General features: G+C 45.3%; 1 protein-coding gene across 1 annotated transcript in view; it reads left to right on the forward strand.

Annotated features, from left to right (window-relative positions):
• Positions 1 to 21,047, forward strand: part of KIAA1549L (KIAA1549 like) — a 133,210-nt gene extending 112,163 nt beyond the window's left edge. Inside the window, exons 17-20 of the mRNA XM_065882426.1 lie at positions 4,466 to 4,563; positions 7,153 to 7,301; positions 8,451 to 8,602; positions 20,766 to 21,047. Coding sequence (XP_065738498.1) covers positions 4,466 to 4,563; positions 7,153 to 7,301; positions 8,451 to 8,602; positions 20,766 to 21,047 — 681 coding nt within the window. The remainder of the gene's footprint in view (positions 1 to 4,465; positions 4,564 to 7,152; positions 7,302 to 8,450; positions 8,603 to 20,765) is intronic.
• The last annotated feature ends 534 nt before the right edge of the window (positions 21,048 to 21,581 follow it).

The following is a 21,581-nucleotide window of genomic DNA, read 5'->3' on the forward strand; positions in this document are numbered from 1 at the left end:
CAGCAGGACCGGAAAGATTGGCACGTTCGCTCTGACCTGAGGCTGACTTGCTGTCACAGGACAAGGGCCTCCAATGAGGGTGGGGGGCTTTGGCCTGTTGTTCCTCGTGCTCCCACCAGTGCAAAGCCTGAGACCCCTGACCTGTTCCTCCAGCTGCAGCCTGCCCCTTTGACTTGTCACCCCTCTAGTGCTACCCCTTGAGGTTGATCTTCACCAGATTCCCCCTCTGGATGGATGCACATGCCCAAGGAGGGTCCAGCACACAGTGGGTCTCACCCGGGCTCATTCTCCACTGGGTTTGCTAGAAAGAATGGCCCTGACCCACTCCCTCGCCCCCTGCCCAGGGACATCAGGACTGGAGCTTTGAGCAAACTGTGGTCACCTTCCCTTCTACTTTTACAACCAAACCTCTGAGCCCAAAGAGTGGCCTATTCTTGTCACATCCAGGCTCCTTCCACCTCAGAGACTTGAGAGCTATTTATAAAGACTGCCTGCAGTTCTGAGTGTGTGATCTCCTTTCTAGTCAGAGGCCAGGGGTCCCAAAAGATGGTGTCCTTGGGCGCCAGACTGGGCCCCTCACGGCCACTGTCACAGAACTGGAAACTTGGAACTAGGTAACAGTTTTGAGCAATAGCTTCTAGTGGGATCCTAGTCACAAAGCAGCCCGCAGGGAGCCAGGTTCCAAACACATGGAAAGGGGAACCAGAATGCGAATCCAGGACGACTTAGAACTATAGGGAAACCTCACAGGGGGAGGTCGGAAGACACTCCTGGGGGGATTTTCCTCTGCCATTAGCACAGGGCACAGGTAGCCTTTCTGCTTTTTATGTGGTCTCTGTGGCTGCAGGGAGCCCCGAGGATACAGACAAAAGGAGACCTTGATCTCCTGTGTAGTCTTGCTTTGTACCTGGAAAAATCATCCAAAGAAGGAAACTCCCTTGGTACTTTTTGTCAAAAGTTCAGAACTTTTCATCAATTCCTTGGTGAACTGTTACAAGACAGACATAAAATGCATTTTCTTGGCTGGAAAACTGTGTTGACTACAGAATAAGCCTTCCAAGAACCAGGGATAAAAATAGGTTGTCTGTCTCCTCTACTGATATCATGAGAGGCCAGAAGAGAGAAGAGGGGCTATACACCCCTTTCTCTATTTGGGGAAAGACATATCCTTACTTGTTGGTTTGTTGATAATAATGGAATGCAAAGCTGGAAGGACCTCCGGGACAATGATTTTCAAACTCTGTAAAACCATAGGGTTCAGGGAGGTCCCCAGGGTGTCATCATGCAGGTAAGCAAAGGGCCAAAGTCACCTAGGCATCCCTACCCCCAACTTCAACCAGAGCAGTTCTGCTTTAATCTGGTTATGTATTCAGGTCATGTCAGAATGGTTTCATGGCTAAAGAAATGTTTGTTTGGAAGCTCATGAACTACTCCAATGCTGTATTTCACAAGGAAAACCAAAAACAGAAAAATGAGATGCAGAGAGACTGAATGACATGTCCACAGAATGTGAGTGGCTGAATCAAGATGAGAGCCTGGGTCTCCTGACTCCTGGTTCACTCAGCATTCATTCAACAAGTAGTTATATAGCACTACTAGGTGCAAAGCCCTTTGCTTGGTAAGGCGGGAGAGCCAGGATGAGAAATGTGCTCTTTCTGAACCGCAAGGAGCTTAGGATCCAGTGGAGCTTAAGATTTTGGTCCCCTGAATACTACCTTAGCATACATACTGGGTTGGCCAGAAAACGTCTTATGGAACATCTTACGGAAAAACCCAAACGAACTTTTTGGCCAACCCGATAGCTTACTGCTGCTGAAAAGGAAGATGCAGCATGGTGATTTCGCTTTCCATATTGATCCAGCCAGTACCTCTAGATTTGGGCAAAGGTTTTTTCATTCTTTTTCTGGAAAATTACTGTTACTGATACATTTCTAGGTTGACAGTTATTTTCTTTGAGCACTTTGCATACCATGGTCTTCTGGGTGCTGTTGAAAAGTCATCTGTCAGTCTAAATGTCATCCCTTTACAGGTGATATGCCTTTTTTTTTCCTCTGGCTGCTTTTAAGACCTTCTCTTTGTCTTTGGTATTCTACCATTTCACTACAGTGTATGTAGGTGTGTATTTTGTTTTATTTATTCTTCTTGTTATATATTGTACTTCCTAAAATGATTATTTATTTCTTCAGTTCTGGAAAATTCTTAGTCATTGCTTCTTCAAATATTGTTTCTTCTTTCTCCAACTTTTCTCCTTTGGGACTTTGATTAACTGCATGTTAGACCTTCGTATACCATCCTCTATATCTTTTACTTCTCTTTTATATTTTCTATCTTTTTTTTTATCCATCTAATGAGTTTCTTTTTATTTTTTTTTGAATGTTAGTTTATTTTTTTATACAGCAGGTTCTTATTAGTCATCGTGGTACATATATACAGTGGAATATTACTCAGCCATAAAAAGGAGCGAAATTCGGTCATTTGTTGAGACGTATATTTTCTATCTTCTTGTCTCTTTGTGTTTCATCCTTAGTAATCTCAATTCCATTTTCTAGTTTATATTTCTTTCCATCTGTGATAAATCTATTATTTAATTCGCCTATATTGAGTGTTTTATTTCAGTAATGTTTTCACTTCTAAAAGTTCTGTTTGTTCTTCTTCAAATCTGCTGGATCATTTCTGATAATGTTTCTGTCTGGTCAGTTATTTTCTTAAAACATTTCTTACCTTGTTACTTTCTATTTTGTATCTGGAAATTTCAAACTCTAAAGTCCTTTAAGGTCTAAATTTGTTGTTTTTTCTAACTTTCACTTATGTTTTCTGGTGTGTCTTCTGATATTTGATTATGAGCTCCTTTTTGCTTCATCTCAATCTGTGCCAATCCCGAGAGCCTAGGTTAGGAATATCTCTTTCAAAGAGGACTTACAATTGCTTCTGCCTGAGCCTGGGAGCACTACCAACCTTCCTCCCTGGGAGGAGCCGATGTTAGCCCCTTCCAGGTTGGCTGTAAGGGTCTCAGTTTCACCTGCCTCACCTTGCCCTATCCCAGGCTTGATCTCTTAATTGATTACCAGTATGGCATTTGTTTTCCAGGCAATCCCACCTTTCATATTTTTTACTACTCATTGTTTCTACCTCTGATTTCAGCTCACAGTTTTTATTTTAGTTTGCTGAGATGTGAGAGGGATGGTGTGGGTAGTGAGTGGAGTCCTTAAGATTTTCCTTATATCCTGCAATTCCTACATGCATTAAAATCCAGGTTTTATCCAGGATCTACTTGTTATTTACTGGGTAGGCCCTTATGAGTAGGTAGTCTGCCATGATGCTGAAGGGAGAAGCCCTCATTCGGTTTAAAGAATCCTGTGTATGGATTCTCTCTGCTTTTACTTTCTATCTGGATGCCTTCAGGTCTAAAGCCCTATGATCTTGTTCCTCAAGAGATCTGGCAGGCCTTGATACCTAAAGAAAAAAATGAATGAGAAGCACAGCCAATCTTTGTCTTCGCAGAGAACATTTCTAGATTTTCTCCTGCTCAAAGAGGCTGTGGCCTGGCTGTCTGGTCCTGTCTCTGACCATTTTCCTTTTCTCGCCTCCTATGTTGATTAAAGTCTTCACTTTTGTGGCATTTCTGATCCCTTATCTTTGAATAGTGCTTTATAGATCACAGCATACTTACACATACACTCTCTTGCCTGATCTTTGCACCCACCCCCTCTGGGCAAGGTATCCTTGTCCGCATTTCAGAAGAATACACTGAGGCCCAGAGAGGTCACCTGACTTGCTTAGGGACATAAAGTCTATTCATCAGCAAATTAGGGCCTCCACCCATACTTCCTGACTCCAGACCCATTGCTTTCCCCCACTAAACCTACTTTCCAAGAGTGAGAAAGTAAACGCAATCAATGATTCATTCCTTATCTAATATTTATTGCTCATCCATGATATAACAGGCACTGTTCCAGGCGTGAGGATGCAGCTGAGAACAAATCCCTTGCCCTCATTACAATCTAGTTTGTGGCACATAATAAATAAGCAATGATATGATACCAGAGTGACAACTGCTATGTCAAAAAATAAAACAGAATATGGAGACAGAGTAAATGGGGCTCACAGGGAATATGGGGCTGGATGAATGAAATGAAGGAAGGAGCCACGGGAAGGACTGGGAGAGAAGCATCCCAGGGGGAAGGGGCAGCATGTACAAAGCCCGAGGCAGGAAGGAACTTGGCAGATTTTAAGAACAACTGAAGGACTCTGTGACTGCAGTGGCCCAGCAAAGGGGAGAATGGTGGCAGATGAGATAGAAGAGTGGGCCGGGGAACATGTTAAGGGAGATCGAAGGGGAAAGTTTGAGGAAAGAAGGAAAGTCTAACCCTCAGAAATTTGCTTCCCTTTCAAGTAAGAAGAACCTGTGTGTTGATGGGCACCGGGTTTTAACACATCTCCCTCTATTTGCTCGTCTCTTTCACAGGCCTACAGGTTTTCCCAGCTTCCTGAAATGGTCATGGGCTCTCCCCCTCCACCTGTGCCTCCGCGGACTGGCCCAGTGGCTGTCGCTTCTCTCAGGCGGTAACACATTCCTTTCTTTGCCTTATTTGGAATATTTGCAGAGGATTTGGTCCTGTGCGCCCCGCCCTGAAAGATTTCCTTCCTGCCCTGCCCCATTCAGGGTGCATCACCTGTACAGACAGCCATGTGCCTGGGACACCCCAAGTACCATGAAGGAAGGGAGTGGGGGCCACAGAGGGTTGACCTACTCTCTTACCATTGAAAACTGAAAGTCCTGTAGAACCCACAGTTGAAAAAACCCAAGGTCAACTGCCCCATACCTTGACCTTGAACATCTAAAAATTACTCCAACTTGGGCCGTCACAACAGCCGCCTCAAGTCTGGGCACCTCCTGCCAGGTGTGTGCACCCAGAAGGCCCTTAGTTATTGAGGGATAGTGTCCGAGAGGCTGGGGAGCGGCATGTCTAGGCTCCTGCCCTAACTCTTGACTTGCAAGATGGAGAGGATGAAAGCCCACGAACTTGGATAGGTCTGCTGTGAAACATATATTCAGCATTCTCTTTGCTCTGTAATAATATAAAACACATGTTTTAAATAAAGATAGACAAGAAACAACAGCCAAGAGCGTGGGGGAGGTTGGAATAGTCATCATGTCCAAGGCCAGGAGAGACACCCGTGCCCTGGGGCCTGTACGGGCCACTGCCCTGGCCCTCCTACCATAGCTTCCTCCAACATGCTGATCACACACTATTTGTGGGCCACAGGTCTGAACTTTGTCAAAATGGTGAAAAGAAATGAGTTTTCCTCAGAAACGACCTGCCTTCATTTCCAGCAGTTTAGGATGCCGAGCTGTGTGTAGACACCACCCTTTGACCCCAGTCAAGCTTAGGGTGGGATGGGAAGCAGCAGACCAGGGTTCCACCCTAACCTGCCAGTAACGTGCTGTGTAACTCCAGGCACATTGCCTCACCTGTCTGACTCCTGTTTCCTTATCTGTAAAATGAGGGCACTGACCTAAATGATCTCAAAGGCTCTGGGAGTCCTCAAAGGTGGCCGAGTGTACAGAGCAGAAGCCAGGGATTTTCCTAGGATGGTTTTCTAAAGGAGTAGCAGATGCCTGGAAACAGCCTGTGGGAAGCCAGGGCTGTGGGAGTGAGCAAATGGGAGAAGGAGGGACGGAGAAAGGAAGGGAGACCCTACACTACTGAGCCCCTAGCAACCCACCCTGATGTGTAGTTTAATCCTCACAGCTTGTGTTTGACCCTCCCTGGGGAATAGTTGCTCCTGAGGGTTCTGGATTGGAGGAACTTTTCAATCAGTCGTTTCAGCTATGTTTGCTGAAGGCCAGCACCTATTTCTTTTTTCTTTTTTCTTTTTTTTTTTTTTTTTTTTGCGGTACGCGGGCCTCTCACTGTTGTGGCCTCTCCCGTTGCGGAGCACAGGCTCTGGACGCACAGGCTCAGCGGCCATGGCTCAGGGGCCCAGCCGCTCCGCGGCACGTGGGATCCTCCCGGACCGGGGCACGAACCCGTGTCCCCTGCATCGGCAGGCGGACTCCCAACCACTGCGCCACCAGGGAAGCCCCAGCACCTATTTCTTCTCTCAACCACCAGTCTCCTCTCATGTCCGGCACCGTCTGCCATCCTTGCCAGATATCAGGAGGTCACTGCCCTCCTTATGAACCCAGAGGGTTAGACCAGGGAAGAACCTTTGAGGTGGAGTCATCCTCCCCTTTCATTTTACAGATGAGGAACTGGGGCTCAGAGAGAGGAGGCAGCCGGAACCCAGGCTCCCGATGCGCTCCCTTACCGCGCCTCTATTCTGCTCTTACTGTGAAAGCCTGCCTCTGCTTAGAGGGTGGCCCTGTGGGCTGGCAGCCTTTGCCTCCCTCCACTCTAATTTTAGGAGAGCCCGAAGCGCCTCTACCAAAGGGAAGACAGAGCCTGGCTACAGCACCCTTTATACTAGGGGGAGAGGCCCGTGCCCTCACCCCAGCCCGCTCTTCTTACATGGCTTTCTGAGCTATAAGTGGAGAGAGGTGTTAAATGCGCCAGATTCTCTGCTTGCCTGTGGAACTTAAAAAAAAAAAGTGTTCTTTCATTCATAATGCCCAGAAAGTACTAGGCTCCTGCTTCCGGGAGCAGCCCGAGCTTCCCAGAGCCTAGGGCTTCTTGCTTCCTGCCAGTAGCAGCAGGGAACGCAGTCCCCGCAGCCCTCCAGGGTCTCGGTCCTGGTGTCAGGAGGGGGAGTGGCTGCGCACTCCAGACGGAGCCTTCCCGTTGGCTGCCGATGATGTCATCACCTGCTAGGTCGACCATCCCCAGCTAAGACCCAGCGCTAATTCTTGGCGCATTTTTATGTGGAAATTAAGTGTTCTACTCCCCAGAGACATGAGAGTCACCCTCAGGGGAGCACTGACCTTGAATATCTAAAAATGACTCCAGCTCGGGCCACCGCGACGGCTGCTTCAGGCCTGGGCTTGTAGGCCCCCTTTGTTATTCGGGGCAAACCCAGGCCTGAGGACCCCGCCGTCCTGGGGCTTGGAGGCCGAAGCCATCCTCGGCCGTGATCTGCCCCAGGAGCCCCGCCTTGCCCGGCCGGCCGCGGTCCTGGGAGGCGGCTAAGGCGGCCCCTTTCCCCCCCGCGCAGGTCCACCTCGGATATTGGGAGCAAGACCAGGATGGCCGAGTCCGCGGGGCCTGAGCCCGCCCAGCTGCACGACAGCGCCTCCTTCGCGCAGGTGTCCCGAGGCCCTGTGTCTGTGGCGCAGTTGGATCAGTCGGCTTTAAATTACTCAGGTGGGCAAGAGGAGAAAGGCCTGGAAGAAGCCCGCGCCCTGCGCCAGCCCCCGTGCTGTGCACTTTGTCTTCCCCGCTCTCCACCTTCTACCCGCCACCGTCAGGAATCAAAGCAACTGTATTTCTGGATCCCCTCTGGACTTCAGTAGCCCTGGCTAGAAGAGCTACTGCTTTTATTTCTTAAAAAGATCTGAACTCTGACAAAATATTAAGATAGGTTACGGTCAGAGTGGATGTTCACATTTTGCCAGACTTAAGGCCTTTTAAAAAATTATTATATATATCTTTAAAGCATTCCAGATACAACTATCCACTCCCAACTCATTCCCCTTCTCCCCAGAGGTAATCACAGTCTTTAAGTCTTGGGCTTTCACTCCATATGTATATCTATACAATGGTATATGTTAATGCTTTGTATATTTTAAATTTACATAAGTGATGTTAAGCTGTACCTTTCCTTTTGCACTTTGTTTTCTTGGCTTAACATTGTTTTCAGGAGTTCTCCAGGTTGTTACACACATGTTGATCTAGTTCATTTGTTCACACTGCCATATGGTATTCTATTATGTGATATGCCACCATTTATCCTATCCCCTAGTGAGAGACATATTGGTTGTTTCCAGTTTTTTGCTATTACAAACAATGTCAATGAACACGGAGGTTTGAACATGCCCTCATGGGTTTTTTCATTTATCCAAACCATACCTTTTAGGCTAAAACTGCAAACACCCGGTTGTCAACACTTACTAAAGCATACTGTGTCCAGAAATGCCACCAGTGAAATCTATTCCTTTTGGTTCCTCTTCTTGGCTTTTGAAAAATACCCATCCTCCTGGGAGGAAAACACCTGGCACCCCAGCAGGTCAGGGGTGTTGGGGTGGGGATGGGGGAGTTGGTGAGGGCTCGGCAAGGATTGTGAGCCATCACTTCTCAAGAAAGCTAGGTCTGAGTCCCAGCAGGTGATGCCTCCACTACTGTCTGGGCAGGTGAGCAGGGCTGGGGCTGCAGGTGGAGGTGTGATGCCTTCCCATCAGCCCTTCCCCCAAGGCCAGAGTCCTCCCATTTCCGAGCTTCCCCCAGCTTGTGCATATGTCAGCCCAGTGGGCGAGGTGCCGGCCTAATCTCGCCCGTACATCTCCTCCATGCCAGGTAATACGGTGCCGGCAGTGTTCGCCATTCCAGCTGCCAGCAGACCCGGCTTCACCGGCTACTTCATCCCGACGCCTCCCTCGTCCTACAGGAACCAGGCCTGGATGTCTTACGCAGGAGAGAATGAGCTCCCGAGCCAGTGGGCTGATTCGGTGAGACCCTCGCTGATTCCCTCACAACTTTACCTGCTTGACACCCTACAGGGAGAAAAGGGATGTGAGGCTGAGACTGAGTGTTTTGTTATCTCAGGCCCCCTTCCACCAACCAGGTGGCTAAAATCAGCTATTAGAGGAGACAGTGCGGGGGAGGGGAGTGTGATGTCCTTTGACACAGGAGCCTTCAGTCAGATTCCACCTCTTTCCAGAGGGCACCCTTAATCAAATACAGTTTTATAATAACTACCATTTTTGAAGTATTTTCTATGTGCCAGGCACTATATTAGATGTTCTATTTATGTTATCTTATTTAATCTTCACGAGACCTGTCATGTAGGTATTATTCCCCTGATGTGTCCAGCAGTCAAACCTGCATCTTTCTGGCTCCAAAGCCTTTACTAAATTTGTTCCTTTCAGCTTTAAAATCCTGTGAAAAGTTTAGATGCAATACCAGAAAATGAAGTATTAGAAACCCAAGACTGAATTACTTTGCATGTAGATCTAAAGTTTTCTGCCTGTCTTCCAGCTGAAGACTGTCTTTTCATGGTCAGCTGGTTTCTTCCTTCATTATACTAGTAGGAGTTTATGGCACAGTGGACCTGGCCCAGCCTGGACCAAAGAGGGGCAGCAACCAGATGAACCTGGATATTCACACCCAAACCTGCCTCTGAGCCACCTGTCAAGCACTGCCAAGTGAAAAACAAAAAACAAGCAAACAAAAATAGCACAATGATGGCCTCTAGAATGAGTTGCTCCACTCCCTGTGTGAGATCATCCATCATGGATAAGAAAGGCAAGCTGTTTCCTAGGGCCCCGTGGTGCTGTATGTCATTTTAGGGTTTGGTCTCAGCATTTGAAATACATCCTAGATTTAGGAAACACATTGACACCTGTGTCATCTTTTCTCTCTGTCCAAACTCCTGGGGTCCATACTTTCTACCCCTACAGGTTCAATTCAACCTCAGCGTTGGTGTCTCTTCTCATTGTAGTGATGCCACATTTAAACAACGTCGTCAGGGTAAAACTACCCTACGTATATTAATTTTCCTAATAATCAAAGCTATTCCTTTAATTTCCAAAATATTTAAAAAATATATGCCACCCTGAATTTTTAAATTCTGGAATGAATTACATCCTTCTCCCATCCTTCTTTAAAAGAAAAACATAATTTGTCTTTAACAAATGATTCAGCGTCATTATTATGGCTCACTGTACTAAAATGACATTTGTCAGATGGGCTCTGACGGCTTGTAGGATTATTGCCCCTATGTCAGACATCTCTAAACTGTTATAACTTTTGGAATTATTATAAGGCTTAGTATGTTTTTTCTTTCTCTGACCTTGCTCCCAGCTCACACCTTGCTCAATTTCCCCACTTTCAGATATATACTCACCTTTAAATATGCTTTTCCTAATGCTCGGTTATCTGCAAATGAGGCATGTATGAGCTCATTAGAGTAGTTTGTAGAGCTGGAGTAAGTAGTCTCTGAGAGAGTAACTGGAGGGGTTCCCTGCTGTTCAGTCTACAAGTCTGAATGCGGGAGTGTATGGCATCTCTGTTGGTTGGTTGTGGGCCTGTTTTGCTTCCTTTGTCATGCAAACAGCTGCACTCACTGGGTGTGAGTTGGTCAGTTCAGAGGTTATTCACCTCCATAATGCCACTTGCAATCTAAACATAATGTGTACTTTTCAGAAAGTAGTTGATACTTGTGCTAATTAGGCAGTAGGCCTGCAGCTTTGTCAGCTCACCCTCTGCATGCAGGGTGCACTGGGTGCTTTGCAGGAGTCAGCAAAAGTATTTACAAAACCTTGTCCCTTGCCTTCAAGATACTTACAGATAATACTTAGCCAGGCTTCTGGTGACATCCAGATACCTTTGGGTTCACGTTGCCTTAAAGATGAAGGAAAAGGAGCCCAGCAAATCAAAACTTAATCTTTTGGACTTGATCACCATGCCACCCCCCCATTGTGAGGGAGTGCTAGTTTCCTATTAGTTGTTTTTAAGAGGAAAGTGATTGCTGCAGCCTAAATGGGTCTTTCCTGGAGCCCCATTACCACCTTCAGTTAAGCAGGGTTGCGCGCCCGTGCGTGGAGCACGGAAGCCAGGAACCAAGCTGGGAGGTCAGGTGCTTTATTGCATTTGAAATTCAGCACAGGAGGCTCAGAGGGACCAGATGTGGGCTTGAGAAAGGTAATCCAGTGGGAAAATGTTCATCCTCCACATCCATGTGAGAAGAAAAAGCCCCCACCATCATTTGGATGTCTGACCCTCCTGATCCCAGGTATCCAGATATAAGGAGCTAGCTTGTATAAAATCACCTGGACCTGGTTTGACAAATAGGTTTCATCCTTGGTACTGGATGGAGAGGGATTGAGAGGGGGTTCCCAGGCTCATCAGGAAAGTGTGCTGTGATCAATAGGTGATGCCTGCCACAGGCACTGGCTTGGGAAGGAGTGGTGTTTGCCAGCCCTGGATTTTGGCCCCCAAGGTGTGGTGGCTCCCGCCTGCATCTACTGTAAGGGAGGAAGAGTGTATCATCTCCTCATCTTCCCTGCTTCTGAGTATTTCCCTGAGGCCACTCCAGTGGCCTCAGGTGTCCCTGGCCTGTCCCAGCCACAAGCACCAAGTTGCTTAATGCTGCAGAACTGGGAGGTCTCAAGAGTTGGACACTGACCCTCAGCTCCAGCTGAACTTGAAATGCAGGGAAGGGGGACATGGCAGCTTCCTTCACAAACATACAGCACCAGCTGGTCATCCTTCGGTGATTTTCAAATTGTGCCGCTCAGAACCCCAGGTCTGAGACACTCCCTACTGTGTACCGTGCACAGTTCTGGGCACTGGTGCACAGTGATAAGTAGGTGAGACACAGTTCTGCCTTCACAGTCGATGCCTGAGACAGGTGATGGTATTGTGAGTGATGACTGTTATGCTAGACAAAGTGCATGGAAGGACCTTACAGGGAGCCCTCAGCTAATATAGGACTGGGGAAGGTCTCCCGGAAGAAAGGGAGTTTGAACTGAGACCTGACAGGCAAGTCCCGTGTCCTGGCCTTGACTCTCTGTTAGCCCCCAGTCACCTGTGCATTCCCAGCTGTGTGGCCCAAGGGCTCGGACAGTCCGGCTCTGATTTTCCTCTGAGATGCAAGTGAAATATAGTTGCTACTTTGTCTTCCTTTACCGGGTCTTGTAGGGGAATTAAAGCCCCAAACTTTGGGACATCCATCCCATCACTTCTTCCCTCACTTGGGTCCTTCCCGACTCTTACCTGGTCCATTGAGGTAGCCTCAGAACTTATCTCCTCTCTACCTCCAGTGGGTCCACCTCCAGAGTGTCCTTCCTAAAATACAGACATTTCCCCTGCCTGACACCCGTTGGTGGCTCCCAGGCCAGGCCTTCTCCGGAGGGGTTGTCAGAACCTCTGGCAGGGACTGGGAGAGGCCTGCTTTCCTACTACACATTTGCCCATACAAAATTCTGAATCCTCACCCAACCCCATCCCACTCCATCCTCACCAGCGCCCAGACATCTCTGTAAAGAATGGAAACACACTCAATTCCTTAGAAGTGTGCCATAGAAAACTTTACTCCGTAGCCTGGCATTCAGCAGCTTTTTGATCTGGCCCTGACTGACTGTCTTCCTGAGCTCCCCTCAGACCCCACATATCCTCTCTGGTCAGGCCAAATCACTGAACCTCCCTGGGTGCACCTTCCTCTGTGTACCTCCAGGCCTCTGCATTGCTTTTCCCTCTGCCTGGAATGCCCCTCCCACCTTGTCTTCTGAAAAACAGCCTCTTCATCTTCCAGACTCAGCTAAGCTGCTTCTCCCAGAAAGCTGCCTGACTCCTTACATGTGTCCCATTCACGGTAGCACCCCATACCGACGTCATCCATGGGCACTTATCTTGCGATGTTGCAGTTAACATTATGGGATATAAAGGCCTTTTGTGGATTACCGTGGAACAGCATCCCCTTTTATGGCACTGTTTCTGTGGGAAAGTTGATCCTGAATTCCAGATCATTGCCCTGTCCTTATTACTGTAAGTGTCCATATATTAAAGCACAGAACTGTGTATCTTCCACTTTTAATGAAAAGAGAAATTTTTTTCAAGAAAACCAAGATCATATTCCAGATCCAAGACAATATAGTGCAGTGACTAACTCCCAGCCTGGAGCTGCATCTCTCAGTGGCTTGTTAGCTGTGGCACCTTCGATTGAGGCACTGTTTGCTTCAGTTTCCTCTTCTATAAAATAAGGGTAGAAATACCTACCTCCTAGGTTGTTGTTTTCAAATTAAATGAGAGCACGATTGGAAAGCCCTTAGCACAGGGCTCATTAAGTGTTAGCTATTATCATCAGTGATAAATTCCAGAGTCTGTTTTTTATAAAAATATATAATTAAAGTCTATTTAATTTTTTAAGCATCTTTATTGGAGTATAATTGCTTAACAATGTTGTGTTAGTTTCTGCTGTACAACAAAGTGAATCAGCTATACGGATATATATATATATCCCCGTATCCCCATATCCCCTCCCTCTAGCATCTCCCTCCCACCCTCCCTATCTCACTCCTCTAGGTGGTCACAAAACACCGAGCTGATCTCCCTGTGCTATGCAGCTGCTTCCCACTAGCTATCTATTTTACATTTGGTAGTGTATATATGTCAATGCTACACTCTTACTTCGTCCCAGCTTACCCTTCCCCCTCCCTGGGTCCTCAAGTCCATTCTCTATGTCTGCATCTTTATTCCTGCCCTACCACTAGGTTCATCAGTACCGTTTTTTTTACATTCCATATATATGCATTAGCACAGAGTATTTGTTTTTCTCTTTCTGACTTACTTCACTCTGTATGACAGACTCTAGGTCCATCTACCTCACTACAAATAACTCAATTTTGTTTCTTTTTATGGCTGGGTAATATTCCATTGTATATATGTGCCACATCTTCTTTATCCATTCATCTGATGATGGACACTTAGGTTGCTTCCATGTCCTAGCTATTGTAAATAGTGCTGCAGTGAACATTGTGGTACCATGTCTCTTATTGAATTATGGTTTTCTCAGGTTATATGCCCAGTAGTGGGATTGCTGGGTCGTATGGTAGTTCTATTTTTAGTTTGGTAAGGAACCTCCATACTGTTCTTCATAGTGGCTATATCAATTTACATTCCCACCAACAGTGCAAAAGGGTTCCCTTTTCTCCACACCCTCTCCAGCATTTATTGTTTGTAGATTTTTTTTTTTTTTTTTTTTTTTTTGCGGTACGCGGGGCTTTCACTGCTGTGGTCCCTCCCGCTGTGGAGCACAGGCTCCGGACGCCAGCGGCCATGGCTCACGGGCCCAGCTGCTCCTGCGGCATGTGGGATCTTCCCGCACCGGGGCACGAACCCGGGTCCCCTGCATCAGCAGGCGGACTCTCAACCACTGCGCCACCAGGGAAGCCCCTGTAGATTTTTTTGATGATGCATTCTGACCAGTGTGAGGTGATACCTCATTGTGGTTTTGATTTGCATTTCTCTAATGATTAACGATGTTGAGCATCCTTTCATGTGTCTGTTGGCAATCTGTATGTCTTCTTTGGCAAAATGTCTATTTAGGTCTTCTGCCCAGTTTTGGATTGGGTTGTTTGTTTTTTTGATATTGAGCTGCATGAGCTGCTTGTATATTTTGGAGATTAATCCTTTGTCAGTTGCTTCGTTTGCAAATATTTTCTCCTATTCTGAAGTTTGTCTTTTTGTCTTGTTTATGGTTTCCTTTGCTGTGCAAAAGCTTTTAAGTTTTATGATGTCCCATTTGTTTATTTCCATTTCTCTAGGAGGTGGGTCAAAAAGGATCTTGCTGTGATTTATGTCGTGGAGTGTTCTGCCTATGTTTTCCCTCTGAGAGTTTTATACTGTCTGGCCTTACATTTAGGTCTTTAATCCATTTTGAGTTTATTTTTGTGTATGGTGTTAGGGAGTGTTCTAATTTCATTCATTTACATGTAGCTGTCCAGTTTTCCCAGCACCACTTATTGAAGAGGCTGTCTTTGAACAGGCTATCCTGTTCCATTGAGCTATATTTCTGTTTTTGTGCCAGTACCATACTGTGTTGATTACTGTAGCTTTGTAGTATAGTCTGAAGTCAGGGACCCTGATTCCTCCAGCTCCGATTTTCTCTCTCAAGATTGCTTTGGCTATTCAGGATCTTTTGTGTATCCATACAAATTGTGAAGTTTTTTATTCTAGTTCCGTGAAAAATGACCTTGGTGGTTTGATGGGGATTGCATTGAATCCGTAGATTGCTTTGGGTAGTATAGTCATTTTCACAAGGTTGATTCTTACAATCCAAGAACATGGTGTATCTCTCCATTTGTTTGTAGCATCTTTAATTTGTTTCATCAGTGTCTTATAGTTTTCTGCATACAGGTCTTTTGTCTCCTTAGGTAGGTTTCTTCCTAGGTATTTTATTCTTTTTGTTGCAGTGGTAAATGGGAGTATTTCCTTAATTTCTCTTTCAGATTTTTCATCATTAGTGTATAGGAATGCAAGAGATTTCTAAGCATTAATTTTGTATCCTCCTACTTTACCAAATTCATTGACTAGCTCTAGTAGTTTTCTGGTAATGTCTTTAGGATTCTCTATGTATAATATCATGTCATCTGCAAACAGTGATAGTTTTGCTTCTTCTTTTCTGATTTGGATTCCTTTTATTTCTTTTTCTGCTCTGATTGTTGTGGCTAAAACTTCCAAAACTATGTTGAATAGTAGTGGTGAGAGTGGACAACCTTGTCTTGTTCCTGATCTTAGAGGAAATGCTTTCAGTTTTTCACCATTGAGAATGATGTTGGCTGCGGGTTTGTCACATACAGCCTTTGTTATGTTGAGGTAAGTTCCCTCTGTGCCTACTTCCTGGAGGGTTTTTATCATAAATGGGTGTTGAATTTTGTTGAAAGCTTTTTCTGCATCTATTGAGATGATCATATGGTTTTTCTCCTTCAATTTGTTAATATGGTGTATCACATTGATTGATTTGCATATATTGAAGAATCCTTGCACTCCTGGGATAAACCCCACTTGATCGTGGTGTATGTCCTTTCAATGTGCTGTTGGATTCTGTTTGCTAGTATTTTGTTTAGGAGTTTTTGCATCTATGTTCATCAGTGATATTGGCCTGTAGTTTTCTTTTTTTGTGACATCTTCATCTGGTTTTGGTATCAGGGTGATGGTGCCTTGTAGAATGAGTTTGGGAGTGTTCCGCCCTCTGCTATATTTTGGAAGAGTTTGAGAAGGGTAGGTGTTAGCTCTTCTCTAAATGTGTGATAGAATTCATCTATGAAGCCATCTGGTTCTGGGCTTTTGTTTGTTGGAAGATTTTTAATCACAGTTTCAATTTCAGTGCTTGTGATTGGTCTGTTCATATTTTCTATTTCTTCCTGGTTCAGTCTCAGAAGGTTGTACTTTTCTAAGAATTTGTCCATTTCTTCCAGGTTGTCCATTTTATAGGCATATAGCTGCTTGTAGGAATCTCTCATGATCCTTTGTATTTCTGCAGTGTCAGTTGTTGCTTCTCATTTTTCATTTGTAATTCTGTTGATTTTAGCCTTCTCCCTTTTTTCTTGATCAGTCTGGCTAATGGTTTATCAATTTTGTTTATATTCTCAAAGAACCAGCTTTTAGTTTTATTGATCTTTGCTATTGTTTCCTTCATTTCTTTTTCATTTCTTTCTGATCTGATCTTTATGACTTCTTTCCTTCTGCTAACTTTGGGGTATTTTTGTTCTTCTTTCTCTAATTGCTTTAGGTGTAAGTTTAGGTTGTTTATTTGAGATTTTTCTTGTTTCTTGAGGTAGGATTGTATTTCTATAAATTTCGCTCTCAGACCTGCTTTTGCTGCATCCCATAGGTTTTGGATCATTGTGTTTTCATTGTCATTTGTTTCTAGGTATTTTTTGATTTCCTCTTTGATTTCTTCAGTGATCTCTTGTTTATTTAGTAGCATATTGTTTAGCCTCCATGTGTTTTTACTTTTTACAGTTTTTTTCCTGTAACTGATATCTAGTCTCATAATGTTGTGGTTGGAAAAGATACTTGATACAATATCAATTTACTTAAATTTACCAAGGCTTGATTTGTGACCTCAGGATCTGATCTGTCCTGGAGAATGTTCCATAAGCACTTGAGAATAAAGTTTATTCCATTGTTTTTGGGTGGAATGTCCTATAAATATCAATTAAGTCCACCCTGTTTAATGTGTCATTTAAAGCTTGTGTTTCCTTATTTACTTTTTGGATGATCTGTCCAGTGGTGAAAGTGGGGTGTTAAAGTCCCCTACTGTTATTTTGTTACTGTCAGTTTCCCCTTTTATGGCTGTTAGCATTTGCCTTATGTATTGAGGTGCTCCTATGTTGCGTGCATAAATAAATATTTACAACTGTTTTATCTTCTTCTTGGATTGATCCCTTGATCATTATGTAGTGTCTTTCTTTGTCTCTTGTAATAGTCTTTATTTTAAAGTCTATTTTGTTTTACATGAGAATTGCTACTCCAGCTTTCTTTTGATTTCCATTTGCGTGGAATATCTTTTTCCATCCCCTCACTTTCAGTCTGTTTGTGTCCCTAGGTCTGAAGTGGGTCTCTTGTAGACAGCATATATACAGGTCTTGTTTTTGTATCCACTCAGCCAGTCTGTGTCTTTTGGTTGGAGCATTTAATCCATTTACATTTAAGGTAGTTGTCGATATGTATGTTCCTATTACCATTTTATGAATTAATTTGGGTTTGTTATTGTAGGTCTTTTCCTTCTCTTGTGTTTCCTGCCTAGAGAAGTTCTTTTAGCATCTGTTGTAAAGCTGGTTTGGTGGTGCTGAATTCTCTTAGCTTTTGCTTGTCTGTAAACCTTTTAATTTCTCTGTTGATTCTGAATGAGATCCTTGCTGGGTAGAGTAGTCTTGGTTGTAGGTTTTTCCCTTTCATCACTTTAAATATGTCCTGCCACTCTCTTCTGGCCTGCAGAGTTTCTGCTGAAAGATCAGCTATTAACCTTATGGGGATTCCCTTGTATGTTATTTGTTGTTTTTCCCTTGCTGCTTTTAATATTTGTTCTTTGTATTTAATTTTTGATAGTTTGATTAATATGTGTCTTGGCGTGTTTCTCCTTGGATTTATCCTGTATGGGACTCTCTGTGTTTCCTGGACTTGATTGACTATTTCCTTTCCCATGTTAGGGAAGTTTTCAACTGTAATCTCTTCAAATATTTTCTCAAACCCTTTCTTTTTCTTCTCTTCTTCTGGAACCCCTATAATTCAAATTTTGGTGTGTTTAATGTTGTCCCTGAGGTTTTTGAGACTGTCCTCAATTGTTTTCATTCTTTTCTCTTTATTCTGCTCTGCAGCTGTTATTTCCACTATTTTATCTTCCAGGTCACTTATCCATTCTTCTGCCTCAGTTATTCTGCTACTGACTCCTTCTAGAAAATTTTTAATTTCATTTATTGTGTTGTTCATCATTGTTTGTTTGCTCTTTAGTTCTTCTAGGTCCTTGTTAAACGTTTCTTGTATTTTCTCTATTCTATTTCCAAGATTTTGGGTCATCTTTACTATCATTACTCTGAATTGTTTTTCAGGTAGACTGCCTATTTCTTCTTCATTTGTTTGGTCTGGTGGGTTTTTACCTTGCTCCTTCATCCGCTACATATTTCTCTGTCTTCTCATTTTGTTTAACTTACTGTGTTTGGGGTCTCCTTTTCGCAGGCTGTAGGTTCGTACTTCCCATTGTTTTTGGTGTCTGCCCCCAGTGGGTGAGGTTGGTTCAGTGGCTTGTGTAGGCTTCCTGGTGGAGGGACTGGTGCCAGTGTTCTGGTGGGTAGGGCTGTATCTTGTCCCTCTTGTGGGCATGGCTGCATCTGGTGGTGTTTTTTGGGGTGTCTATGAACTTAGTATGACTTTAGGCAGCCTCTCGTTAATGGGTGTGGTTGTGTTCCTGTCTTGCTAGTTGTTTTGGCATCAGTTGTCCAGCACTGGAACTTGCTGGCCATTGGGTGGAGCTGTGTCTTAGTGTTGAGATGGAGATCTATGGGAGAGCTCTCGCTGATTGATATTATGTGGGGCTGGGAGGTCTCTGGTGGTCCAATGTCCTGAACTCGGCTCTCCCACCTCAGAGCCTCAGGCCTGACACCTGGCCAGAGCACCAAGACCCTGCCAGCTTCACGGCTCGGAAGAAAAGGAAGAGGAAAAAAAGGAAAAAAAAACCCCAAATACAACAGATAGAACCCCAAACCAAATGGTAAAAGCAAAACTAAACAGACAAAATCACAGAAAGAAACAAAAAACAACAAAATAGAAACAAACAGTCAGAACCCTAGGACAATGGTTAAAGCAAACCTAAACAGACAAAATCACACAAAGAAACATCATATACACACTCACAAAAAGAGAAAAAAAGGAAAAAAAAATTTAATTAAAAAAATAATAAACTAAAAAAAGAGAGCAACCAAACCAATAAAAAATCCACCAATGATAACAAGCACTAAAAACTAAACTAAGATAAACATAAGAATCAGAAACAAGTCAGATGCAGAAAGCAAACCCCAAGTCTACAGTTGCTCCCAAAGTCCACCGCGTCAATTTGGGTAACATTCATTGTCTATTCAGGTATTCCACAGATGGAAGGTTCATCAAGTTGCTTATGGGGATTTAATCTGCTGCTCCTGAGGCCGCATGGAGAATTTTCCCTTTCTCTTCTTTGTTCACATAGCTCCCGGGTTTCAGCTTTTGTTTTAATCCCACCCCTGAACGTAGACAACCCTCAGGCGTCTGTTCCCGCCCAGACAGGAGGGGTTAAAGCAGGGGCTGATTAGATCTCTCTTGCTCACTCAGGCTGGGGAGTGGAAGGGGTACAGTAGTCATAATTGTAATTCGGGGCGAGACTGCAGTGGCAGAAGCCAACATGACACTGCAACAGCCTGAGGTGTGCCATGTGTTCTCCTGGGGAAGTTGTCCCTGGATCTCAGGACCCTGGCAGTGGTGGGCTGCACAGGCTCCTGGGGCGGACGGGGGTGTGTGTGGGTAGTGACCTGTGCTTGCACACAGGATTCTTGGTGGCAGTGGTGGCAGTGTTAGCATTTCATGCTTGTCTCTGGGGTGTGAGCTGATAGCTGCGACTTGCACCTGTCTCTGGAGCTTGCTTAGGTGGTTCTCTGAATCCCCTCTCCTTGCGCACCCCGAAACAATGGTCTCTTGCCTTTCCGGCAGGTCCAGACATTTTCCCTGACTCCCTCCCGGCTATCTGTGGCATACTAGCCCCCTTTAGGCTGTGTTCACGCAGCCAACCCCAGCTCTCCCCCTGAGGTCTGACCTCTGAAGCCCAAGCCTCAGCTTCCAGCCCCTGCCCATCCTGGCGGGTGAGCAGACAAGCCTCTCAGGCTGGTTAGTGCTGGTCAGCACTGATCCTCTGTGCGGGAATCTCTCCGCTTTGCCCTCTGTACCCCTGTTGCTGCGCTCTCTTCTGTGGCTCCGAAGTTTCCCTCCCACCCACCTGCAGTCTCTGCCCGTGAAGGGGCTTCCTAGTATGTGGAAACTTTTCCTCCTTCACAGCTTCCTCCCAGAGGTGCAGGTCCCATCCCTATTCTTTTGTCTCTGTTTTTCCTTTTTTCTTTTGCCCTACCCAGGTATATGGGGAGTTTCTTGCCTTTTGGGAGGTCTGAGGTCTTCTGCCAGCGTTCAGTAGGTGTTCTGTGGGAGTTGTTCCACATGTAGATGTATTTCTGATGTATTTGTGGGGAGGAAGGTGATCTCCGCGTCTTTCAGCTCCTCCATCTTGAAGATCTCTCCCGTGAGTCCTTTGACATCCATAAAGAACAACACTTCTTTTGGCTAGATGGTGCTTATATTAAAAAGGTAGCCAGGTAGATTCAGATGTAGATTCAGGTATGTGCCCACTGTTTGCATACTGTTTAAAACACGTATTTAATTCATCCAACCAGCAGATCCAGTGAGTCCAAATCACCTATTTTCCAAACAGACTCCAGCTTTTGTATCTGCACAATGGTGCGTTGCCTTCATTTTCCTCTAAATCTCTTTCCTTGTCCTCAGTCCCCTCCTGCTTTGGTATCGAGTGCGTCCTATGACTTGAGCCGCTTCCTGACCCCAGGTCCTTGTCTTCTCTCCCAACATGCTTTGTAGGTCCCCCTCCCGGGGTACATCGAGGCTTACCCCCGGTCCCGGTATCAGCAGAACTCGCCCTCCAGGCTTCCTCGCCAGTACAGCCAGCCAGCCGGGCTGCACCCCAGCTTGGAGCAGGCCCCGCTGCCCTCCGCAGCAGCCTCACAGCAGAGCCTGGCAGAGAACGACCCGTCCGACACGCCCCTGACCAACATCTCCACAGCGGCCCTGGTGAAGGCCATCCGGGAAGAGGTGGCCAAGCTGGCCAAGAAGCAGACGGACATGTTTGAGTTCCAGGTCTAATGCCTTCGCCCACTTCCAGACTCTGAGGAAACAGTCTTTGGTTTTCTCCAGCCTGGCTTGATGGGTCTGGAGGCACAGACGATGTGGGCGTTTTTCTCACCCTCAGTTTCTAAAAACGTGAACAGTGGGGCTTCTGGGGAACAGGAAACTCTTGAACAACTGGATGCTTGGCTTATTCAACTAATTGTATGTCAACAAGTCCCCATGTGGGACCATATGTTTGATACTCTGTTACATTAACTGTTTGAACTGAGGGTGTATTTCCCTACGGAGCCTTAGTCACGAGAGATGCTCGCAAATCTGCAGATTCCTGTCCAATGCCATATTTTAATAAATCACCAGAATGGGGAGAGCACAGCTCTATCTTCGGTGACCTCTGCATGTTAACTCTATATTTCTGTGTTAAAGGCAATGCAGGCGTGCGATGAAGTCCGACTGTACTCTCTCTCATTCAGCCATGGCTGTAATCATTGCAATCACCTCCCGTCTCCAAGGGAGACACTGACTCCAGCCAAGAGAGCTGAGTCCTTTTCT

The sequence above is a fragment of the Phocoena phocoena genome, chromosome 8, assembly GCF_963924675.1.
Source record: "Phocoena phocoena chromosome 8, mPhoPho1.1, whole genome shotgun sequence".
NCBI lineage: Eukaryota > Metazoa > Chordata > Mammalia > Artiodactyla > Phocoenidae > Phocoena > Phocoena phocoena.